Source organism: Colobus angolensis, unplaced genomic scaffold (genome assembly GCF_000951035.1).
Source record: "Colobus angolensis palliatus isolate OR3802 unplaced genomic scaffold, Cang.pa_1.0 Scaffold37, whole genome shotgun sequence".
NCBI lineage: Eukaryota > Metazoa > Chordata > Mammalia > Primates > Cercopithecidae > Colobus > Colobus angolensis.
The window spans coordinates 3,375,877-3,399,689 of NW_012117043.1; the positions used below are offsets into that span (position 1 = coordinate 3,375,877).

At 40.2% G+C, this 23,813-nt stretch overlaps 1 protein-coding gene across 1 annotated transcript in view; it reads right to left on the reverse strand.

The window, feature by feature from the left end:
- The window catches only part of INTS2 (integrator complex subunit 2), a 67,005-nt gene that overhangs the window by 12,539 nt on the left and 30,653 nt on the right, over positions 1-23,813 (reverse strand). The window contains exons 9-16 of the mRNA XM_011953770.1: positions 18,688-18,759; positions 18,489-18,603; positions 16,663-16,731; positions 15,122-15,256; positions 12,874-13,050; positions 11,060-11,168; positions 6,199-6,303; positions 1,655-1,819 (exon numbers count right to left, since the gene is read on the reverse strand). Coding sequence (XP_011809160.1) covers positions 1,655-1,819; positions 6,199-6,303; positions 11,060-11,168; positions 12,874-13,050; positions 15,122-15,256; positions 16,663-16,731; positions 18,489-18,603; positions 18,688-18,759 — 947 coding nt within the window. The remainder of the gene's footprint in view (positions 1-1,654; positions 1,820-6,198; positions 6,304-11,059; positions 11,169-12,873; positions 13,051-15,121; positions 15,257-16,662; positions 16,732-18,488; positions 18,604-18,687; positions 18,760-23,813) is intronic.

Here is a 23,813-nt window from a genome sequence, read left to right on the forward strand (position 1 = left end):
TTTTTTTTTTTTTTTTTTAATCCCCCTCTTGCCTCTACCAATGAAGAGCCCAGGATAGTTTTGAATTCCCGGCCTCAAGTGATCCTCCTGCTCTGGCCTTCCAAAGTGCTGAGATAACAGTCATGAGCCACTGCATCCAGCCCAGACTGATTTTAAAAACAGGACTGAAAAAGGAAAATATGCTGAAGTATTGCTTTTGATAGCTAACATTCACTGAAAGGTTCAAACTTCTTGAAACTTTCCTCCAGGTGGTCCCCTTATAGGATGTAAGCACCCCGAAGATTGCTGTTACTAAAAAATATCTAGAACTATGCTCTCCAGTAATCACTAATCCCATCTGGCTATTGAGCATCTGAAATAACTAGTCCAATTGTGTTATAAGTGTAAAATACACAATAAATTGCAAAGACTAAGTGCAGGAGTGTAGTGGGGGGTAAAATATCTCATTAAAATTCTAATATTGATTACATGGTGAAATAATATTGGCAGGCCGGGCACGGTGGTTCATGCTTGTAATTCCAGCACTTTAGGAGGCCAAGGCAAGCAGACTGCTTGAGCCCAGGAGTTTGAGACCAGCCTGAGCAACATGGCAACCCCTTCTCTACAAAAAATACAAAAATTAGCTGGGTGTGGTGGCATGTACCTGTAGTCTCAGGTACTGGGGAAGCTAAGGCAGGAGGATTGCTAGAGCCTGGGAGGCAATGAGCCAAGGTTGCACCACTGCAGTCCAGAGCAGGCAACAGAACAAGGCTCTGTCTCAAAAAAAAAAAAAAGAAAAGAAAAGAAAAAATATTGGCCATATTTGGTCAAATAAAATGATTATTTAAATTACTGTTGCCTGTTTCGTTTTACTGGAAAGTTTATAGGTGTTATAGCTCACATTATATTTCTATTTGACAGTGCTGATCTAGAAGAACATTCTCCATTAACAGCAAGTATATAGTCCTATTCCACTGCACTTATTTCTAACCAGTTTAGAACTTTTCTAAAACCACACCACCTTTTTAGTGGTATAATATAGGACGTACGAGAGAAAAGATACAAGCACATCAGAAAGAAGTAGTTAAAATTCCTGGCCAGGCACAGTGGCTCACGCCTTAATCCTAGCACTCTGGGAGGCTGAGGCAGGAGGATCACTCAAACTTACAAATTCGAGACCAGTCTGGGCAACATGGTGAAACCCCATCTCTACAAAAACTTAAAAAATCAGCCAGGCCAGGTGGCTCATACCTGTAGTCCCAGCTACTTGTGGGACTCAGGTAGGAGGATTGCTTGAGCCCAGGAGGTGGAGGCTGCAGTGAGCTGAGATCACGCCACTGCACTCCAGCCTGGGTGACAGAGAGAGAGAAAGACACACACAAACACAAAAGGAAAGGAAAGGGAAGGGGGAAAGGGAAAACAGGAAAAGGGGGAACGGAATAAAGGAGTAAAAGTGGAAACCAGAAAAGGGGTAAAAGGGGAAAGGGGGGAAGGGGGAAAGAAGAAGGGGAAGGGAGTGTAAAATTCCTTAAATGCAAAGAGTATTTTACATAATTAAAATATATTCACCAAAACATTGTTATATCCACAGGAAAATTCTGTATAAGATTTCAATTAGCCTAACATCTCCTTGTACTACAAAAGGGGTTAAAGGAGTATCAATAATTTACTATACCTTCTTGGAGCTGTTTGGGAGAATGATTTTTAGCATTATTAGTCAGAAGCATTCGCCGTAGCAGGGCATCAGTCCCTGTGATTTCTTCTTCACAAATCCAGTCATCCACAATACATAAATGTGGGTAGTTAGTAGCAAGGAGACGTAGTAAAGCTGAATGCAACCCTTGAAAATTTACAGAAAATCAATTGGATTCTTCATGCTCAAACACCAGAAGCTTCCCCACCCCTCTCATTTTTATCAAACCACTAGCCCGCAAGGAAAGAGGGTTATGCTCTAAGTCAGTGATTCTCAAAGAATGATTAGATGGCTGGGCACGGTGGCTCACGCCTGTAATCCCAGCACTTTGGGAGGCCGAGGCAGGTGGATCACGAGGTCAGGAGATCAAGACCATCCTGGCCAACATGGTGAAACCCCGTCTCTACTAAAAAAATACGAAAAAAAAAAAACTAGCCGGGCGAGGTGGCGGGTGCCTGTAGTCCCAGCTACTCGGGAGGCTGAGGCAGGAGAATGACGTGAACCCGGGAGGCGGAGCTTGCAGTGAGCTGAGATCTGGCCACTGCACTCCAGCCCAGGCGACAGAGTGAGACTCCGTCTCAAAAAAAAAATAAAAAAATAAAAATAAATAAAAAATAAAAAAATAAATAAAAAATAAAAAAAAGAATGATTAAAGCACCACCAGCATCATAAGTTTGGGAAGCTTGTTTCACATGCAGAATAATGAATACCATCCCAGGTGATGAGATCAGAAGCCTAGGAATGTTCACTCCTTGTGCATGCAAACTACAGTTTAAGAACTTGCGTATAGTCATTTGACCAAGGGAAACTGCTTAAATGAAGATCCCCAAGTAATGTGATAAACAGTGAGCTGGGAACTACTACTCATAAAGAAAGCTTTCACCTTTCTTCCATCCCACCCAACATAATAGTCTCCTAAAGTTGTTTGACATAGCAATGGTTCAAGAGTTGAGGGAAGAGGAAAGAAAAGGAGGAGAAAAGAATGTCCATTTGGGGACTATCATATATGGTTTGGAAAAGTTCCTACTCAGAAATACTGACAGGCTTCTGTAGAGAATATGCCCTTTCCTCCAACCCTGTTGAGAATCATCGCTATAGATGTGGCAAAATTAAAGTTGCCACTTCGAATACCTGAAAGGTCTCAGGTACTTTGTGTACATTTTCTCATCTCTCCCTAACATTCATACAAAGTAAGCAATGCCTCCCATTCTACCGTAAGGAACAAACCACACTGAAAGACATATATTAACATTAACAACTCTAAAGTCACACAGCCATGTATGTCAGTCAAGAGAGGCAGTACTGATGATACCCACAACAGGGGGCATTTTATCTTGGTTCCAGAAGTATTAAAGAAGATCAAAAGAAATGGGAAAACTTGTTACCAAATCAAAGCCTTATTTATAACATTTTACCTATACCACAGTTTGACTATTCATGACTATTATGTATAATGTTAATAATGAGAGGCCCGCACGCGGTGGCTCATGCCTATAATCCCAGCACTTTGGGAGACTGAAGGGGATGGATCACTTGAGGCCAGGAGTTCAAGACCAGTCTGGCCAACATGGGGAAACCCTGTCACTACTGAAAATACAAACATTAGCCAGGTGTGGTGGCACACGCCTGTAATCCTGGCTACCTGGGAGGCTGAGGCACAAGAATTGCTGGAACCTGGGATGTGGAGGTTGCAGTGAGCCAAGATCGTGCCATTGCACTCCAGCCTGGGTGACAGAGCAAGACGCTGTCTCAAAAGAAAATTATGACACCATAAAAATGCCTATTTAGTTAACGAATTAATGAAGTACTACTATGCTAAGTGCTTCGCGCATAAGTACCTAATAAATATTGTTGCTACCATATTATCATCATTATCAGAACAGTGAGACTACACAGTAGTAGTAGGAATCAAAGTACTTTAGATCTAATTATCCCCTTATTATGCAAATCAAATGATACCACTCCTTAATCCCAGTAGAAAAAATACCCAGTTCCTTTCTCATAGAAACAGCTTAAAATTGATGATTCTGTGTTTGAAAAGACACTGTAACAATCAAAAATGGCGTTACTGCTGGGCGCGGTGGCTCAAGCCTGTAATCCCAGCACTTTGGGAGGCCGAGACAGGAGGATCACGAGGTCAGGAGATCGAGACCATCCTGGCTAACACGGTGAAACCCCGTCTCTACTAAAAAATACAAAAAACTAGCCGGGCGAGGTGGCGGGTGCCTGTAGTCCCAGCTACTCGGGAGGCCGAGGCAGGAGAATGGCGTGAACTCGGGACGCGGAGCTTGCAGTGAGCTGAGATCCGGCCACTGCACTCCAGCCCGGGCGACAGAGCAAGACTCAAAAAAAAAAAAAAAAAAATGGCATTACTTAAACATTTAAATTTCTAAATGCATACAGGAGTATATATACAGTTAAAACTATACCCAACCATCACAAGACTGCTTACAAAAGTGTAAACTAACCAACATTTCATACTCTTTTCAATAAAGCATATCAATTGTCAAATGCTGTTAAAAATAACATTATTTTCTGGAAACAGATTATACAAAGAAGCCAGGCATGATGGCTCACGCCTGTAATACTAACACGTTGGGAGGCTGAGTAGGGCTCTTCACTTGAGGTCAGGAGTTCGAGACTAGCCTAACCAACATGATGAAACCGTGTCTCTACTTTAAAAAAAAAAAAATTATACAAAGATATAAGTAAATAAATGCTGCAGACATCTGGTTAACGACGTCCAGTGAAGGCTCATGTTTCTCCTTGAAACCAGCCATAATAAAGAGAAAGAAAATTCCAGCCGGACACAGTGGTTCACCTGTAATCCTAGCACTTTGGGAGGTTGACATGCGTGGATCACCTGAGGTCAGGAGTTCAAGACCAGCCTGGCCAACATGGCGAAATGAAGTCTCCACTAAAAATACAAAAATTAGTTGGGCATAGTGGCAGGTGCCTGTAATCCCAGCTACTCGGGAGGCTGAGGCAGGAGAATCACTTGAATCTGGGATACGAAAGTTGAAGTGAGCTGAGATCGCACCCCTGCACTCCAGCCTGTGAGACAAGAGCGAAACTCCTTCTCAAAAAAAAAAAAAAATTCCAACTTAACAGAAAGAAAAACACCCACACTCAAACAGTAGAGAGGTATTTAATTAAGAAAAATCTCTAGAACATTAGCAGGGCATGGTGGCATAGGCCTATAGTCCCCGCTACTAGAGAGGCTGAGGTAGGAGGATGCTTGAGCCCAGGAGTTTGAGGCTACAGTTAGCTATGATGACACCACTGCACTCCAGCCTAGGTAATGTAGTGAGACTCTTTCCCTAAAGATTAAAAAAAAAAAAAGAAAAATATCTAATTTCAAAAAACACTACAATATTTCTACTTAACAGGATTTATAGTAAAATATAATATGTCCATACTATGGATCATAAAATAATCAGAAACAGTAAGGAAGATCTACCTGTACCGATATGTGAAGATGTTCAAGACTCCAAGAAAAAAAACAAGCCTTGGAAGAGGCAGGGGAGGCTGCGCATGGTGACTCACTCCTGTAATCCCAGCACTTTGGGAGGCTGAGGTGGGCAGATCACTTGAGACCAAGAGTTCAAGACCAGCCTGGGCAACATAGTGAAACCCTGTCTCTACTAAAAATACATAAATTAGATGGGCATGGTGGTGCATACTGGTAATCGCAGCTATCTGAGTGGCTAAGGCACGAGAATCACTTGAACCCAGGAGGTGGAGGTTACAGTGAGCCAAGATCGTGCCATTGCACTCCAGCCTGGATGACAGAGTGAGCCACTGTCTCAAAAGCAAAAACAAACACACAAAAGAGGCAGTGTACAATACTATTCAGAGTTTAAAAAAAATTTTTTTTTTTTACTTCTGTAAGTGTCTGTTAGGTTCAACCACAAGAACCTGCTGTTTCTGTAGCTCTAAATTAGTTGAATATCTGCAATTTCTTTTTTTTTTTTTTGAGATGGAGTCTCGCTCTTTCGCCCAGGCTGGAGTGCAGTGGCGCACCTCGGCTCACTGCAAGCTCCACCTCCCAGGTTCACACCATTCTTCTGCCTCAGCCTCCCGAGTAGCTGGGACTACAGGCACCCGCCACCACGCCTGGCTAATTTTTTGTATTTTTTTTAGTAGAGACGGGGTTTCACCATGTTAGCTAGGATGGTCTTGATCTCCTGACCTCGTGATCCTCCTGCTTCAGCCTCCCAAAGTGCTGGGATTACAGGTGTGAGCCACCACGCCAGGCCAAATATCTGCAATTTCATACAGTTCAACCTATAGAAGAAAAAAGCCTGAAAATACATACCAACTGCAAATAGCTAGGGTGGTGTTTTAAGGGGCAGGGTAGTTTGCAATAACTGAAATAATAGATTTAGTGAGGGAGACAAAGAGGAATTTCACTCTTGAACTGTTTGAATTTTTAACGTTAAGTACCTATTGCACTTCATAACATTACAAACAGTAAGGCTTTTTAAACAATAAACTTTAGCAGTAAAGAGCAAATTAAAACATACCTCCCAACTCCTGCTGTAGCCCTTGAGCCTGTCGAATAAGGAACTTGATAGGAATCTGGTCCATTAAAGAAGAAGAGTACGATTTGGGCTTTCTTTGCATGGCAGCTATCAAAGACAAAAAGTGTAAAATAAATAAAATATCCAGAAACAACAGAAATCTTAACCTTCAACCCAAATGGAAACAAAAACAAAGTCAAATTACTTTTAATGCAATTAACCTGCGAATATAGCATATAAAAGATGAAGAATCATTACGAAAACAAGTGGCTACACAGGAAGAATAAGAACACACCTGGAGCAAGATCTGGAAAATGCCCTGAAATTTAAAACTAGACAGAAGAAAATTCATAACAGGTGAGAGAAGCAATGTGCAAAAGTGCCCTACACTAAAAGAACCAACAAGTGAGTCAAGATTTTCCCAAACCTAATTGGGAGATCAAATGTGATCATGAACAGATGGCCTAGAGCTTGATGATTCCAATGCATCTTATAAAAATAAACTGATGTATTTTATTTATTTTATTTTATTTTATTTTATTTATTTTATTTTATTTTATTTATTTTTTGAGCCAGAGTCTCACGCTTTTTGCCCAGGCTAGAGTGCAGTGGCACGATCTCAGCTCACTGCAACCTCCGCCTCCCGGGTTCAAGCAATTCTCCTGCCTCAGCTTCTCAGGTAGATTGGCTGGGATTACAGGCACCCACCACCATGCCTGGCTGATTTTTTTATTTTTAGTAGAGACGGCATTTCGCAATGTTGGCCAGGCTGGTCTTGAACTCCTGACCTCAGGGGATCCAGCCTGCCTCAGCCTCCCAAAGTGCTGGGATTACAGGCGTGAGCCACTGCGCCCGGCCAATTTTTTTTTTTTTTTTTTTGAGACAGAGTCTCACTCTATCACCAGGCTGGAGTGCAGTGGCGCGATATTGGCTCACTGCAACCTCCGCCTCCCAGATTCAAGCGATTCTGCTGCCTCAGCCTCCCGAGTAGCTGGGATTACAGACGCCCACCACCATGCCCATCTAATTTTTTGTATTTTTAGTAGAGATGGGGTTTCACTGTGTAAGCCAGGATGGTCTTGATCTCCTGACCTCGTGATCTACCTGCCTGGGCCTCCCAAAGTGCTGGGATTACAGGCGTGAGCCACAGTGGATTTTATCAAATTATATACAATAGTGGTGATTGACTCTTTTTTCCCCCCCGGCTGAGAGGAGTCACTGTCACCCAGGCTGGTGTGCAGTGGTTCAATCTTGGCTCACTGCAACCTCTGCCTCCTGGGTTTAAGCAATTCTTGTGCCTCAGCCTCCCAAGTAGCTGGGACTACAGGTGCCTGCCACCACGTCCAGCTGTTTGTATTTTTAGTAGAGAAGGGGTTTCACAATGTTGGCCAGGCTGGTCTCGAACTCCTAACTTCAGGTGATCCACCAGCCTCGGCATCCCAAAGTGCATACCTGGCCTCTTTTTAAATTAAGTTAGGCAATATGAATTTGACTTCCTTCTCTCACAACTCCTACCTTCAACCAGCCATGTCCACCCTTTTTTTTCTTCTAAGTCCATTTTAATTTCTGTACTTTTGCTGCTATCCTAATTCGGTGCCTACTCACCCTTTGTTTATATGTCTTCTATGGTCCACTTTCCCTGCCTCCAATTTAATCCATCCTTCACCCTACGGCCATAGTCTTCTCAATACAGATTTGGCCACCTTCAGTGAATCCTCAGATCATACAGAGTAAAAGTCCTTGCCAGTCAACACTATCTTTCTCTGTCTCATCTCTACCATATTGTATATGCCTGGCACCCAAAACTCATTCCAAGGTACTTTCCTTTACACCACAGGAATATATGAGAAGCTCAATCAGGGTGTTTGTAGTTTGACAAATGATAAACAATATGTTTATTCTCTTATAAACCACAAACAGTAAAGCTCAACCATTTTTCTTTTATTAAGGACAAGAAGTATATAAGTGCAAGTGTTAGAATAAAGGTTGAGAATCACTCTCTATATAGACCACATATATATCATACACTCTTATTTAGATACGACCTCCCCTTTAAGTTAACAAATTAGCATAGTTTTCCATACTAATCTTTTATGAATTAAGAAAAAATCAAGGCCGGGCGCGGTGGCTCAAGCCTGTAATCCCAGCACTTTGGGAGGCCGAGACGGGCGGATCACGAGGTCAGGAGATCGAGACCATCCTGGCTAACACGGTGAAACCCCATCTCTACTAAAAAATACAAAAAACTAGCCGGGCGAGGTGGCGGGCGCCTGTGGTCCCAGCTACTCAGGAGGCTGAGGCAGGAGAATGGCGTAAAACCCGGGAGGCGGAGCTTGCAGTGAGCTGAGATGCGGCCACTGCACTCCAGCCCAGGCGACAGAGCAAGACTCTGTCTCAAAAAAAAAAAAAAAAAATCAGAAGGCAGTTAAAACAATAGTTATAAGATCCAGAAATAGTCAAATCCTGGTTCCAATACTTACTACAATACTTAATACTAACTTAGGGAAGTTACCTAACTTCCTTGTGCCTCAGTGTTCTCCCTTGTAAAATAAACATCACCACCACCTATCTCACAGAACTGTTATGAGGGTTTACATGAGCTAACTATAAGACTAAACTAAGGCCAGCCAAAGTGGCTCACACCTGTAAATCCAGCACTTTGGGAGGCCAAGGTGGGTGGATGACTTGAGGTCAGGAGTTTGAGACCAGCCTGACCAACATGGTAAAACTCTATCTCTACTAAAAATACAAAATTCAGTGGGGCGTGGTAGCAGGTGCCTGTAATCCCAGCTACTTGGGAATCTGAGGCAGGAGGATCACTGGAACCCGGGAGGCAGAAGTTGCAGTGGGCTGACATCACGCCACTGCACTCCAACCTGGGCAACACAGCAAGCCTCTGTCCCTAAAAAAAAAAAAACAAAAAGACTAAACTGTATGTGTACAATTAAAAAGCAGAAATTATTTCAAGTTCTTAGACAGGAAGACTTAATACTGCAAAGAAGTAAATTCTCTCCAAATTAATCTGTAAGTTTAACATAATTCTTATCAAAATCCCAATATAATTTTCATTTGTGAAATTTAATAAAATTATTATAAAGTTCACAGAAAAGATTAAATATGTGAGAATATACAGAAATTCCAAACAAGAAATGTATCAATCAAAGGCACAGAAAATGTCAAACATAAAAAAGAAAATCAAGGCCAGGCATGGTGGCTCACACCTGTAATCCCAGCACTTTGAGAGGCTGGGGTGTATGGATCACTTGAGGTCTGGAGTTCGAGACCAGCCTGGCCAGCACAATGAAACCCCATCTCCACTACAAATACAAAAATTAGCCAGGCATGGTAGCATGCACCTGTAACCCCAGCTACTCAGGAGGCTGAGGCAGGAGAATTGCTTGAACCCGAGAGGTACAGGTTGCAGTGAGCCAAGATCGTACCACTGCATTCCAGCCTGGGTGACAGAGTGAGACTTTTGTCTCAAAAAAAAAAAGAAAAACAAATTAAAAACTACACACAAAGGTCAGGAGGATCACTCACACCTGTAATCCCAGCACTTTGTGAGGCCAAGCCAGGAGGACTGCTCGAGCCCAGGAGTTTGAGACCAGCCTGGCAACATGGCAAATCCCATCTCTACAAAAAATTTAAAAAATCAGCCAGGCATGGTAGTGTCCACCTGTGGTCCCAGTTACATGGGAGGGTGAGGCAGGAATGCCTTGAGCCCCAGAGATCAAGGCTACACTGAGCCATGTTCGTGCCGCTGCACTCCAGCCTGGGTGATAGAGTGAGACCCTGCCTCGAAAAACAAATAGATGAAATGAAATGAACTATACACATGTAGAAAGTCTAAACACAGGTAAACATTTTTCAAATACAGGAAAAAATACCACTTTACATTGATATTGTGCATGCTAAAACTGACCTTCTGATATCATGTGAAGTAACTTAAGTTTCAAAGCCCATTTCAGTGACATCCTCTGTGTGCATGTGCGTGTGTGTGTGTGTGTAGAGATGGGCATCTTGCTGTTTCCCAGGCTGGTGTCAAACTCTGAGCACAAGTGACCATCCCATCTCAGCCTCCCAAAGTACCAAAGCACTGAGATTACAGGGAATGAGCTACCATGCCCAGCCCAATGTTAACAGCAAAACGAAACCCTTCTATTTTTTTTTTTTCTTTGGAGACAGAGTCTCACTCTGTCCACCAGGCTAGAGTGCAATGGCACAATCTCGGTTCACTGCAACTTCCGCATCTGGGTTCAAGCAATTCTCCTGCCTCAACCTCCTGAGTAGCTGGGATTATAGGCATGAGCCACCACGCCTGGCTAATTTTTGTATTTTTAGTAGAGACAGGGTTCCGCCATGTTGACCAGACTGGTCTCGAACTCCTGACCTCAAGTGATCTGCCCACCTTGGCCTCCCAAAGTGCTAGGATTACAGGCGTAAGCCGCCTCACCTGGCCTTTTCTATTGTTTTTGATTAGGTTGTTACTATTCATACTAACGGAAGGAAGACCAGGCAAAGACTCAAATCAAAAGAAAAAAATTCAGTTACAGCTCCATCGTGTGTATCTTTTAAATTTATATTTAGTGAACAAGACCTATACAATTGTTAAAATACAGGCAATTCTGTTATCTATTCATTTAGCCTCCTATAAGGAGGACTGGGCCATAAATCATGGTTACGTACCCCAACATGCATGATTTATGTATCAAATATACAATGCCCACATTGCAAAGATTATAAAATGATACTAGAGTCTGTTAGAATATTGCCCTTCTTTTATCAAAAAACAGTTTGGAAAGTAACAAAATGCAAGCTAATAAAATACACTATCACTAGAACCACTCCTCTATGTATAACTTACCTAAAGTCTTTGTGTTTGCTAGAAGAGCCTCCTCATAAGACAGTATATAGTAGAGCACCAAAAGCTGTGCTGTGATACTGAAACGCTGATTAAGGCGGATGTTGTCACCCTGGAGGAAATATTACGAATACTCTGAAATACTTTGAATTTCATGAGTGATTTTTTTTCTTGATAGTAAAAGAATCAAAATAGATTATTCAGCATTGCTGCTCCTAACTCAGGTAAAAGAGGAGAAATGTTGCTGTGTGTGTATTAAACTCAAAAAAACAATATGAAATCTGAGATGGCATGAGAGATGAAAGGCAATATGCTTAAGTGGTCTTTAAGTAAGACAAAGAAAAGACTTCAGCTACTACTCAATAGCAAACCCATCAGGTTGCTTCTGAAAGACAGGAGTCCCAAGTATTATACGAAATTACCATGAAGAAAGTAACTCCTAAATAAGACATTGTATACTTAATTATATTTGTGAAAAATGCAACTGATTTTCCCTTCTAACAAACTGGGGAAAAAATACTTTCACCAAATTTTCCCTAAATGAGCCAGGAGCAATGGCTCATGCCTATAACCCCAGCACTTTGGGAGGCCAAAGCAGGCGGATCACCTGAGATCAGGAGTTGGAGATCAGCCTGGCCAACATAGTAAAACCCTGTCTCTACTAAAAACATAAAAATTAGCCGGGTGTGGTGGCAGGTGCCTATAATCCCAGCTACTCGAGAGGCTAAGGCATGAGAATCACTTGAACCAAGGAGGCAGTTTGCAGTGAGCTGAGATCATGCCACTGCACTCCAGTCTGGACAACAGAGTGAGACTCTGTCTCAAAAACAAAACAAAACAAAGTTCTCGCTAAATGAATGTAGGTATATCTTAGATTCCCAGGATGCTAAACAAACCTATGTTGAATATCTTGAAATCCCACACAGTACTTGATCAAACACACAATCTCCAGGGCACCCTTTAGATTTTAAAGTGAAACTTAAAAAAAAAAAAAAAAAAAATTATTGGCTGGGCACAGTGGCTCACACCTGTAATCCCAACACTTTGGGAGGCCAAGGCGGGAGGATCACTTGAGGTCAGGAGTTCAAGACCAGCCTAGACAATATGATGAAATCCCATCTTTACTAAAAATACAAAAATTAGCCAGTTGTGGTGGCGCATGCCTGCAGTCCCAGCTACTCAGGAGGCTGAAGCAGGAGAATCATTTGAACCCAGGAAGCAGAGGTTGTAGTAAGCTGAGATTGCCCATTGCACTCCAGCCTGGGTGTCACAGTGAGACTCCAGTCTCAAAAAAAAAAAAAAAAAAATCCAGGCACAGTGGCTCACACCTGTAATCCCAGCACTTTGGGAGGCTGAGGCAGGTAGATCACCTGAGGTCAGGAGTTCAAGACCACCCTGGACAACATGGTGAAACCCTGTCTCTACTTAAAATACAAAACATTAGCTGGGCGTTGTGGCAGGCGCCTGTAATCCCAGCTACTCAGGAGGGTGAGACAGGAGAATCACTTGAACCCGAGAGGTGGAGGTTGCAGGGTGGCGGAGGTTGCAGTGAGCCGAGATCGTGCCATTGCACTCCAGCCTGGGCAAGAAGAGTGAAACTCCATCTCCAAAAAAAAATTCTCACACAAGTGCCTGTTTAGCAAACTAGTTGGAACTAATACCATTCTTTTAATTTTTACAGGTGATCTAAGGAAATTTAATCTAATTTTAAATTCAGAACTACCTAAAAGTCCTCTGATAGGAAAATAAAAATATGGGATGAGTAAGAAGAACTAAAAGAAAAATAAGTTAATAGATATAAAGAACAACGATTTTACCCCAGTGACTCCTTGGAAAATATTGAGTATTTCCTGTTCTGTGACTGGCTGATTTGTGGCTTCTGGATTAGATTTCGATGCAGGAGTAAGTATAGAATTTATGTACACATCAATCAAAGGAAGTAATTGAGGATGAAGTGGAGTAGAGGTTTCACACAGCTGTCTGTAAATCCAATCCTAAGAAAGAATGTTATAGACACTGAATTGTGGCAAAAAGAAAAACCAAGCAAAATTATAAAAGTACATACAGTTTTACATGAATTACGAATCAGTAAAATTCACTATTAACTTTTGGCAGTTCCAAATATATTATCTAGTATCATAACTGTCTTTGATTTTAAAATATGAACTACCTTTATATCTGTATCATCTTAGGTGCACTGTCCACTGGAAGCTTGCCTTTGGGTTTAATCTATTAGTTTTTAAGTAGCGGGAAAAACATTTTAAGTCCCTACCATATCTGTATTTAGAGCACCATGTGTGTCGTCATGGGAGAGCTCACATTAGATAGGAATTTGGAGAGAGAGAGATAGGTCCTTCACAGCAAACCCTCAGATAGACTAAGAAAGTGTCTCTGACAAGCACTTACAGGAGACTATCACTTAACTATCATTGGATGGAGGACATGTAAAATGTTGGGTGTGCATTTGAACTCTTAATTCTTAGCTATTTTACTTGCTAAAAATATAAAGCAGCAGAAGATACAATCTAGCTGGGAAATAATTTCACTAAATCACAAAAAACAAGGGACAATTAAAAGTGATATATCATGCATATATTATTCACTGTTCTTTGTAAATAAAAGAGCCTCTGAAAAAGTTTCAGATTACTTTACCTCATGGGTCTCAACCTTCTCTTTAGAGGCCCTTTTAACTGTTAGATATAGCCAACTAAGACAAATCAAAACATATCAAAATCATAAGTTAGGTGTGAGGTGTCCTTGTGGCAAATCGACAAATACTAGTCATGGCAACTTCCCCAATTTGTAAAACAAAACCAGGCCCATTGCAGTGGCTCACACCTGTAATCCCATTTCAGGAGGCCAAAGTAGGAGAATTGCTTAGGACCAGGAGTTCAAGACCAGACCAGCCTGGGCAACATAGTGAGACCCTGTCTCTACAAAAAAGGCTTTTTAAAGCTGGGTGTGAGACCAGGCACAGTGGCTCATGCCTGTAATCCCAGCACTGTGGGAGGCCGAGGTGAGTGGATCACCTGATGTCAGGAATCTGAGACCAGCCTGGCCAACATGGTGAAACCCTGTCTCTACTAAAAATTGAAAAAAAAAAAAAATTAGCCGGGCGTGGTGGCAGGAGCCTATAATACCAGCTACTCAGAGGCAGAGGCAGGGGAATCACTTGAACCTGGGAGGCAGAGGTTGCAGTGAGCCGAGATAGCACCACTGCACTCCAGCCTGGGTGACAGAGTGAGACTCTGTCTCAAAAAAAAAAAAAAAAAGCCAGGAGTGGTGGCTCATACCCATAGTCCCAGCCACTTAGGAGGCTGTGCCAGGAGGAGTGCTTGAGCGCAGGAATTTGAAGTTACAGTGAGCTATGACAGCCTGGGCGACAGAGTGAGACTTGTCTTTAAAAAATAAATAAATAAATTAGAAAATGGAAGTTTCAAAGTTTTAATGAAATAGCTATGTGCCACTATTGAGAACTTAAATGGAGTATTATGTATTTTGAAAATAATCTTACATTGTTTTAAAAATCTGAAATTACTGTATTATAATTATATAATTATAATTACTATACCTAATTACTACACTTATATAAACGACCAGTAACTTAATACCACACATTTCCCACACAAAACCCATAATAAAGGCCTACAAACTGAAATACAACTAACTGGGGAGAAAGCATTAATTTAGGTTGTTCTTTGAAATATAAATGTAGGCCAGGCACAGTGGCTCACATCTGTAATCCCAGCACTTTGGAAGGTCGAGATGGGCATATCACTTGAGGTCAGGAGTTCGACAACAGTCAGCCAATGCAGTGAAACCCTGTCTCTACTAAAAATACAAAAATTAGCTGGGCGTGGTGGCACACACCTGTAGTCCCAGCTACCTGGGAGGCTGAGGCAGGAGAATCGCTTTAACCCAGGAGGCAGAGGTTACAGTGAGCCAAGACTGTACCACTGCACTCCAGCCTGGGTGACTGAGCAAGACTCCACCTCAAAAGAAAATATATATATATAAATGTAGGGGCATGCTTTTATGTTATTTGTTTTATTTGTAGGGGCATACTTTTATTGACACTTTGTGCTTGGTAAAGGAACGACTCCTGAGAAGCTGGTAAATACAATGAATAGGCAAAAATCCAGTAATGTTGGCACTCAGGTTGCTGGTGACAGGGACCCGAACTGCATGAGCTGTGACAACCTAAAAGGGAAAAATAGTATTAGTAATATAAAGAACTAAATATAAAATTATTTTGAAAGAGAGATAAGCAGACTGTCAACACCTAATATAAGTGTGGTCCCTAGAAATGAATGATGACAATAAATTATTACGTTTTAATTATCTTTGAATGCTGAGGAAACATACATTTAGGGATTTATATAATTCCCTAATTTTTTGTTTTTAAACACAGATACATACACAGTGGTGTGATAAGGTAAAATAAATAAATAAATAAAAATTTGAAGCATACAATCTGGGCTCAATGACTTTGAAGAAGTCACTTTATCTTCTGAATCTTTTTCACATCTACAAAACAGGACACTACCATACTGCCTCAAAGCATTGTTATGAGGGGGAAAATATTCTTTTTGGAAAAACATCATATGAACTATAAAGCACCACATAAATATACCCAGAAATATTTATTATCAATATGTCATGCATAGGCTCTAATTGTCTTTTAAAGACCCTCCTCAAAGTTGTCTTCCAACTGGTTCAAATTTAAAGACAAAAAATAACTTATGATTCTCCCACATGCTGTGTGACTATTTGTAATTTAGGAGTATATGTGTGTATGCATGTTGAGGGTGGGAGGGATAGTAAAATATAGAAATAAAGATATTAATAGCCATAAAAAAGCAACAACTGGCTGGGCACAGTGGCTCATGCTTGTAACCCCAGCACTCTGGGAGGCCGAGGTGGGTGGATCATCTAAGGTCAGGAGTTCAAGACCAGCCTGGCCAACATGGTGAAACCCCATTTCTACTAAAAATACAAAAATTAGCTGGGCGTGGTAGTGAACACCTGTAATCCCAGCTACTTGGGAGGCTGAGGCAGGAGAATTGCTCCAACCCAGGAGGCAGAGGTTGCAGTAAGCTATGATCGTACCACTGTATACTAGCCTGGGGGACAGAGTGAGATAAAAAAGAAATGAAAAAAATCCTTAGGCTTATCCATGGACAAAAGTGCTAAGGCTAAAGAAGAACATGTTAAGTATAACAAATTTAGACTCTAGCCTGTAATCTAGTTAGAAATGAATTTTACAGCCTAAAGGTTTAAATAGGTCTTTATCTTTCTCTAGACACATTAAAACAATTACCTCTTGAGATGCCCAATCATCAGCATCTAAGAGTATTCTCCTAAGTATCTACTCAGTCTCCAAAAATACATACATTCAAAAGATGCTTTGCTATGTTATGACTAGTTTTAAAAGTGTATTTTAAATGGATTATTTTTAAACAAAGTTTCAATGATGAAATAAATCATCATGAGTGATTAAAAAGAAAAAAGACCATATTACTTTCTTAAGGTAAGACACACAAGTTTTCTCCCAAAGAATATTGTAAAAGAAAGTTAAGTAAGCACCTAAGAATAAAAAGAAATACCTGCTCAGTAAAAATTTCCTGTGTGAAGATCGTCTTCATCCTGCTCAAGGAGCTTGGCTTAATTACAATCTAAAATTACCAAAAGAATTCCAACAGTATGTAAAAATATATGAAACACAATTTATTCTAGGGAACTTACCTAAAATGGCTGTGATACACATAAATGTTCAAATGTTCAAGTACTCTACTCTGTTTTAGAAGTGCCTTCTCAAACCCAACATTAAAGTGTTAATACTCAGAAACAGGACCAATATAAAAAGCACTTAATAAATACTATTAATGGCATTTTCAGTCGGTTGGGGGAAACAGATTATTTACTACATGGAGCTGGGATAGCTGCCCCTCTGTGACGACAAGACAAACATGTGTGTGTGTGTGTGTGTGTCTGCATATACACATATATGCACACACATATATATGTATATATACAGATAGACACACATACACTTTTTGCACATATCACACCATACACCAAAAGAAACTCCAAGTAGATTAAATGTTTAAATGTAAAACATGAAACCACCAAAAAAACTAGAAGAAAATGTAAGTGATCATTTATATAAACCCAAGAAAGGAAAACATTTCTAAGCATAAGAGCAAAATAGAAACCACAAAAATAACATTTAATATACTACATAAAAATAATAATGATGGTAATTTCCACATGGCAAAGTTAAATGGCAAAAAAGATTGGAAAAAGTCCATTATAACATGTTGAACTCTCCACTTTTAAAGATACTATAAGATATGTCACTGATTTAATATTACAGCAGCTTTTCAAGAAAAAAAGTAGGAGTTGGAACACTACCACTTTCATATTACATGTCAACTGTAAAATGAATCCCAATTTCAACATTGGGCAAAATATATGTCTTGAAATATATGAAGATGTATGAGGCATAATGATGTATCTTTCCTTTTGAAACAGTGAAAGAAAAAACTAAATCAAAGTCCCTACAGGAAAATTAGGATACTGATAAGCTTTTTGCAAAAGAAATAAACCAGCCAAAACACATAGATTTTAAATACTAAAGTTTCACTAGTAATCAAAGAAATTCAAACTAGGTGATACCACTGTTCATCAACCAAATTTGCAAAGATTAAAAAAAAAATAGTAATGCTCAGTCATGTGAAAGTTTAGGAAAATAGGAGTTCTTACTCACTACTGGTAACAGTTAATTAAGCTGATACAATCTTTCTAAAAGATAATATGGCAGTACTCTTGAAAAACCTTAACATGGCCATACTTTTTCCTTAGCAATTACCTTCTAGAAATTTATCCTAAGAAAATGATCCAACAGGTGTATGATCCAACATGTGAGTGCCTATGTGTGTATTTACATAAACAAGGATATTCCTCTAAGTGTTATACTGAAACTAGAAAATCTACATGGGAAATAATAAAGGACCCAGTAAGAAGATCAAACAATGGACTATAACACAATGCAGCCATTAAAAATTATACCGTATTATAATATTTATTGACATGAGTAAATGCTCATCATATATTAGTTTTTTTAAATCACCAAATATATATGTCACTTTAAAGAAAGAACAGACATCAGAATATTAATAGTAGTATACTAGGTGTCTCTGAATCATGGAATTATAAGATATCTTTCCCTTTTCTGTGCTTTCCAAGGTTTTTGCATGAGTATCTATTATTTTAGTAAATAAAGGTTTCAAAATGCATTTTTTTCTAAGCACTCCTGATAAAACTTCTATTAAACAATTAAAATTACTTAAAACAACCTATTTACACAGCAACAAAATGTCCATCTTAGAAACATCTTTCTGTTTTTAGAAAGAAGTTAAAAGAAAATTACCTTCATCCCCAAAGTGGAACAGACCAAGTCAATGATAGCACTAAGCTGGTTGCTGTGAAAGTACATAGCCACCAATAATAGCATCTCCCCAAAAGAAGCAGAGACGCCTGACGTACTGTCAAAACAAAATAGGAAATATGAATTTTCCAAAGAGAGAAGAAGAAAAGCTTTCTCAACTAACTAAATCAAATTATCTTACCTCTCAAAATATGCTTCTTCTTTTATCATCCAACTTAGCCACACCACCATCAGCTGCTCCTGTTCAGGTGTACTACAAAATATACCAGAATGTCACTGGTTTAAATTAGATATTCTAGTATATGAATAAAATGCATTCTGAAGTTATTTTTGGTAGAAATTATTTTTCCTGCCCTATTTTCAAGTATCAAGTCAAATTAATGGCTTGCTGAATTGGGCCATTAATTTTCATTGAGGTATGAAGTAATTCTAGAGCTCAAGAATGAGGACCTTTGCTTTTTTCCTGGAACCCCTCTCAAAGTCTTAGTTGCTGCCTTCACAGGTTGAAAAGAGTAAGCTTCCTCACATTCCTCAGAAAACAAAGGCCCCTTGGGATTAACCTGTTAAACCAACTATACAACAGCTGATATTTATTTCATATAGAAAAAAATCTAGTGTTAACACGTAAGCATCAAAATATCACAAACTGAGTGCCAAACAGTAATAAGCAGTCCATCTTCTGGGAAAATGAAATTTAATTTATAGAAACCTTATGAGTAGATCTCAAAGTTACAGAGAAACAAATGATCACTAATCATGGAAAAAAAGGCAGTCACGGGCTTACCAGATATGAAAAATGGCTATAAAAATACAATGACTTTTTTTTGAGACAATGTCTTGCTCTGTCGCCCAGGCTGGAGTGCAGTGGAGCAATCATAGCTCACTATAGCCTCAACCACCCAGGCTCAAGTGATCCTCCCACCGCAGCCTCCCAAGTAGCTGGGACTACAGGCATGTGCCAATGCATTCAGCTAATATTTTTTATTTTTAGTAGAGGGGAGGTCTCGCTATGTTGCCCAGTCTGGTCTTGAACTCTTGAGCTCAAGTGATATTTCTGCCTAAGCCTCCCAAAGTGCTGGCATTATAGAGGCGAGCCAACATGCCTAGCCTAACAATGACTTTTTAAAGGGAATTCCTAAATTTTGAGATGGAGTTTCACTCTTGTTGCTCAGGCTGGAGTGCAGTGGTACAATCTCAGCTCACTGCAACCTCCGCCTCCCGGGTTCAAGCGATTCTTCTGCCTCAGTCTCCCGAGTAGCTGGGATTACAGGCGTCTGCCACCACATCTGGCTAATTTTTGTATTTTTAGTAGAGATGGGGTTTCACCCTGTTGACCAGGTTGGTCTCGAACCCCTGACTTCAGGTGATCCACCCGCCTCGGCCTCCCAAAGTGCTGCGAATACAGGCCTGAGCCGCCGCACCCAGTCTAAATTTTAACTGATAAGTACAAGCTGACGTTGACTTCTGAAAAATTTTTCACCAATCTCTTTCTACTTCAGTGCAGTAAAAATAGATGCAACAAAAGCAAATGAAAAGTATGCTGCTTCTATTACCAAAAGCTAAGAAAATAAAAAAGGTCATCTCAACTATACCTAAACCATATAACAAGTAATAAAGTGTTATGTAGTAGAAAGATGATAGCCTTTACAGCCTGCCACACCTGAATGAGAATCCCATCTCTGCTAATTACTGTAGTTTGATCTTGAAGAAGAAACACAAATAGTCTTTCTTTTTCTTTTTCACTGTAGTTCTAAAATGTTAAGAACTTCTTTTTTTTTTTTTTTTTCAGAAGAAGTTTCGGTCTTGTTGCCCAGGCTGGAGTGCAATGACACGATCTTGGATCCTTGCAACCTCCACCTCCCGCATTCAAAAGATTCTTCTGCCTCAGCATCCCGAGTAGCTGGGATTACAGGCGCCCACCACCACACCCGGCTAATTTTTTATATTTTTAGTAGAGATAGGGTTTCACCATGTTGGCCAGGCTGGTCTCGAATTCCTGACCTTTAGGCGATCCACCCACCATGGCCTCCCAAAGTGCTGGGATTACAGGCGTGACCCACTGGGCCTGGCCTATCTTAAGAACTTTTAAATATCTTTCTAAACATTAGTTCTTCTATCTATAAGTTATGGACAAAAATACCTTATGAGGCTGGGCAAAGTGGCTCTCGCCTGTAATCCCAGCAATTTGGGAGACCAAGGCAGGAGGATAGCTTGAGCCCAGGAGTTCAAGACCAGCCTGAGCAACAAAGTGAGATCCCATCTCTACAAAAGAATTTAAAAATTAGACAGGCATGGTGCGCATGTTTGTAGTCCCAGCTACAAGGGAGGCTGAGATGGGAGAATCTCTTGAGCCCAAGAGGCCGAGGTTGCGGCGAGCCCTGATCGTGCCACTAGACTCCAGCCGGCACAACAAAGCAAGATCCTATCTAAAAAAAAAAAAAAATACTTTATAAGAGTAATGAGGATTTGAGATAATGTTTAGAAAGTACTTCAAGTAAAAGGAAAAGAAAGAATTCATGTACCTAATTTTACACCATCCTGAAACTCCATTAAAACTACATTAAGGTTTTCTTAAAAGGCATAAACACATAAGATATTGAGGAGAGACAACACCACAAAATACTGGAAGCTAGAGAACATATAGATAAGTGGAAACTGACTTAGCAGACCTGAGGAAGCAAAATGTTAAACTGATAGAAGAGAAAACCCATCCATTTTACACCACAGAATTCCTAAAGAGCTCAAGCTACTCCAGGCAGTTCTGGGACCGAGAGTGAAGACAGACAAAAATTAAGTGGCTGACATTCTATATAAGTAGCAGGACTCCAAATCACCTCCTGCATTCTGCACAACTAAAAGAACACCCTTCCCTCAGCAGAGAGAAAACTGGAGATTTATTGTCTGGAGGTGGTAAAATCATGCATCTGAAATAAGGGAAACCAGGTATATCTGGAGCACCATTCTGAAAGTAGCAGAATTAAGTCAATGATTATACTGCAGGCTGATACCTACCAACACTTAATCCTTACTCTTTAACTTTATTTATGGGTTTCTGTATAGGCCTTCCCTCTCCAGGCCAGACAATAATCTTTAGAACTCTGATCAGACCAAGAGTTTCCCAAAGACCCACTTATGGGTCTTTCAGAACCTCCCATATTAGAGGTTCTAATATGCTTTTTCATTTCCTAGTCTTAAACATAAACAAGCGGCCAGGCGCGGTGGCTCACACCTATAATCCCAGCACTTTGGGAGGCCAAGGCAGACAGATAACCTGAGTTCAGGAGTTCAACACCAGCCTGACCAACACGGAGAAATCCCATCTCTACTAAAAATAACTTAGCTGGGCGTGGTAGCATATGCCTATAATCTTAGCTGGGTGTGGTAGCGTATGCCTATAATCCCAGCTACTTAGCTGGGCATGGTAGCGTATGCCTACAACTTAGCTGGGCGTGGTAGTGTATGCCTATAAAAACTTAGCTGGGTGTGGTAGCGTATGCCTATAATCCCAGCTACTCGGGAGGCTGACGCAGGAGAATCACTTGAACCCAGGAGGCAGAGGTTGCAGTAAGCTGAGATCACGCCATTGCACTCCAGTCTCGCAGCCTGGGCAAAAAGATCGAAACTCCATCTCACAATATATATTATATATATATATGTGTGTGTGTGTGTGTGTGAACAAAATATATATATATACATGTGAACAAAATATGTGTGTATACATATATATGTGAACAATCAATAAATATTGGCTGGGTGCAGTGGCTCACGCCTGTAGTTGTAGCACTTTGGGAGGCAAAGGCAGGAGGATCACCTTAGGCCAGGAGTTCAAGATCAGCCTGGGTAACAAAAGTGAGACCCCATCACTATAAAAAACTTTTAAAAATAAGCCAGGTGTGGTGGCCCACAATAGCCACTTGGGAGTCTGAGGTAGGAGGACCCGTTGAGCCCAGAAGTTCAAAGCTGTAATCAGTTATGACTGTACCACTGCATTTGCCCTGGCCAACAGAGAGAGACCCATCTCTAAATAAATAAATAAAACGAAAGTTAAAATAATAAGAAATATTAAGTATCTGAGAAAAGCATCTAACTTAAAAAATAGAGACCAAAAAAAGGCAGGGAAAAAAGCAACCTAGAGAAAGAAGCAATACAAATAATAAAATATCTTCAAAATCAGTATGACTAATATCAAAGAAATTATGCTATCATGAACCAATAGATACTACAAAGAAGAAATATTCAGAGAGCCAAAAAAAAAAGTGCTCTTAGAAATTAAAGACTGAGTAGGAATTGAAGATAAAGTTAAAGACAAATCCTAAAAGGTAGAATGATTTCTTTTTTTTTTTTTAAGCTCTTTCACCCAGGCTGTAGTGCTATGGCACAATCATAGCTCACTGTAACCTTGAACTCCTGGGTTCAAGTGATCCTTCTGCTTCAACCTCCCAAATAGCTGGGACTAAGGCATGTCCCACTACCCCTGGAGATTTTTTTTTTTTTTAAAGACCGTGTCTTGCTATGTTGCCCAGGCTAGTCTCAAACGCATGGCCTGAAACAATCCTCCCACCTCAGCCTCTCAAAGCACTGGGTTTACAGGTGTGAGCTACTGCACCTGGCCTTAAAATGAGCAAGTTATTTTTAGAGTGCTGAACAGGTTCTAAAATTCTACTGTGGTGGTGGTTGCATAATTATATACACTAAAAACCACTCAATTGTACACTCTAAGTGGGTAAATCTTATGATATGTAAATTACATCTCAATAAAGCTGTTTTCTAAAAAGTAGAACAAGATGAGGGGAAGAAAAAGAGGAAAGGATAAGAAAATACGACAATCATTTCAAATTCCAAATAAAAGGAGGTTTTAGACAGAGAACATGCAAGAAGAAAACATTACCAACAAATTAATTCAGGAAAATTTTCTAGAATTGAGGGACATGAGTTTCCAGGTTCAGAGTGCTTACTGAATGCCCAGGACAATACTCAAAAAGAGACTCAGACTAAGGCATATCAACCAGAAATTTCAAAACCCTAGAGATAAAAAGCTAATCCTACAAGTTTCCATATTAAAAACAAATAGGCCACACAAAGGACTAGGAATCAGAATGTCAGACTTCCTGACAACACTAGAAGTTAGAAGACAAAGAAGCAACACCTTCAAAGTCCTGAAAGGAAATTATTCCCAAGTAAGAATTCCATACCCCATCAAACTATCAATCAGATGTTAAAGTAGGACAAAGATATTTTCAGAAATATCCAGTCTCAAAAAGAATTTACTTCACACATACCCATTCAGAAGCAGCAAAATGGTCAGGC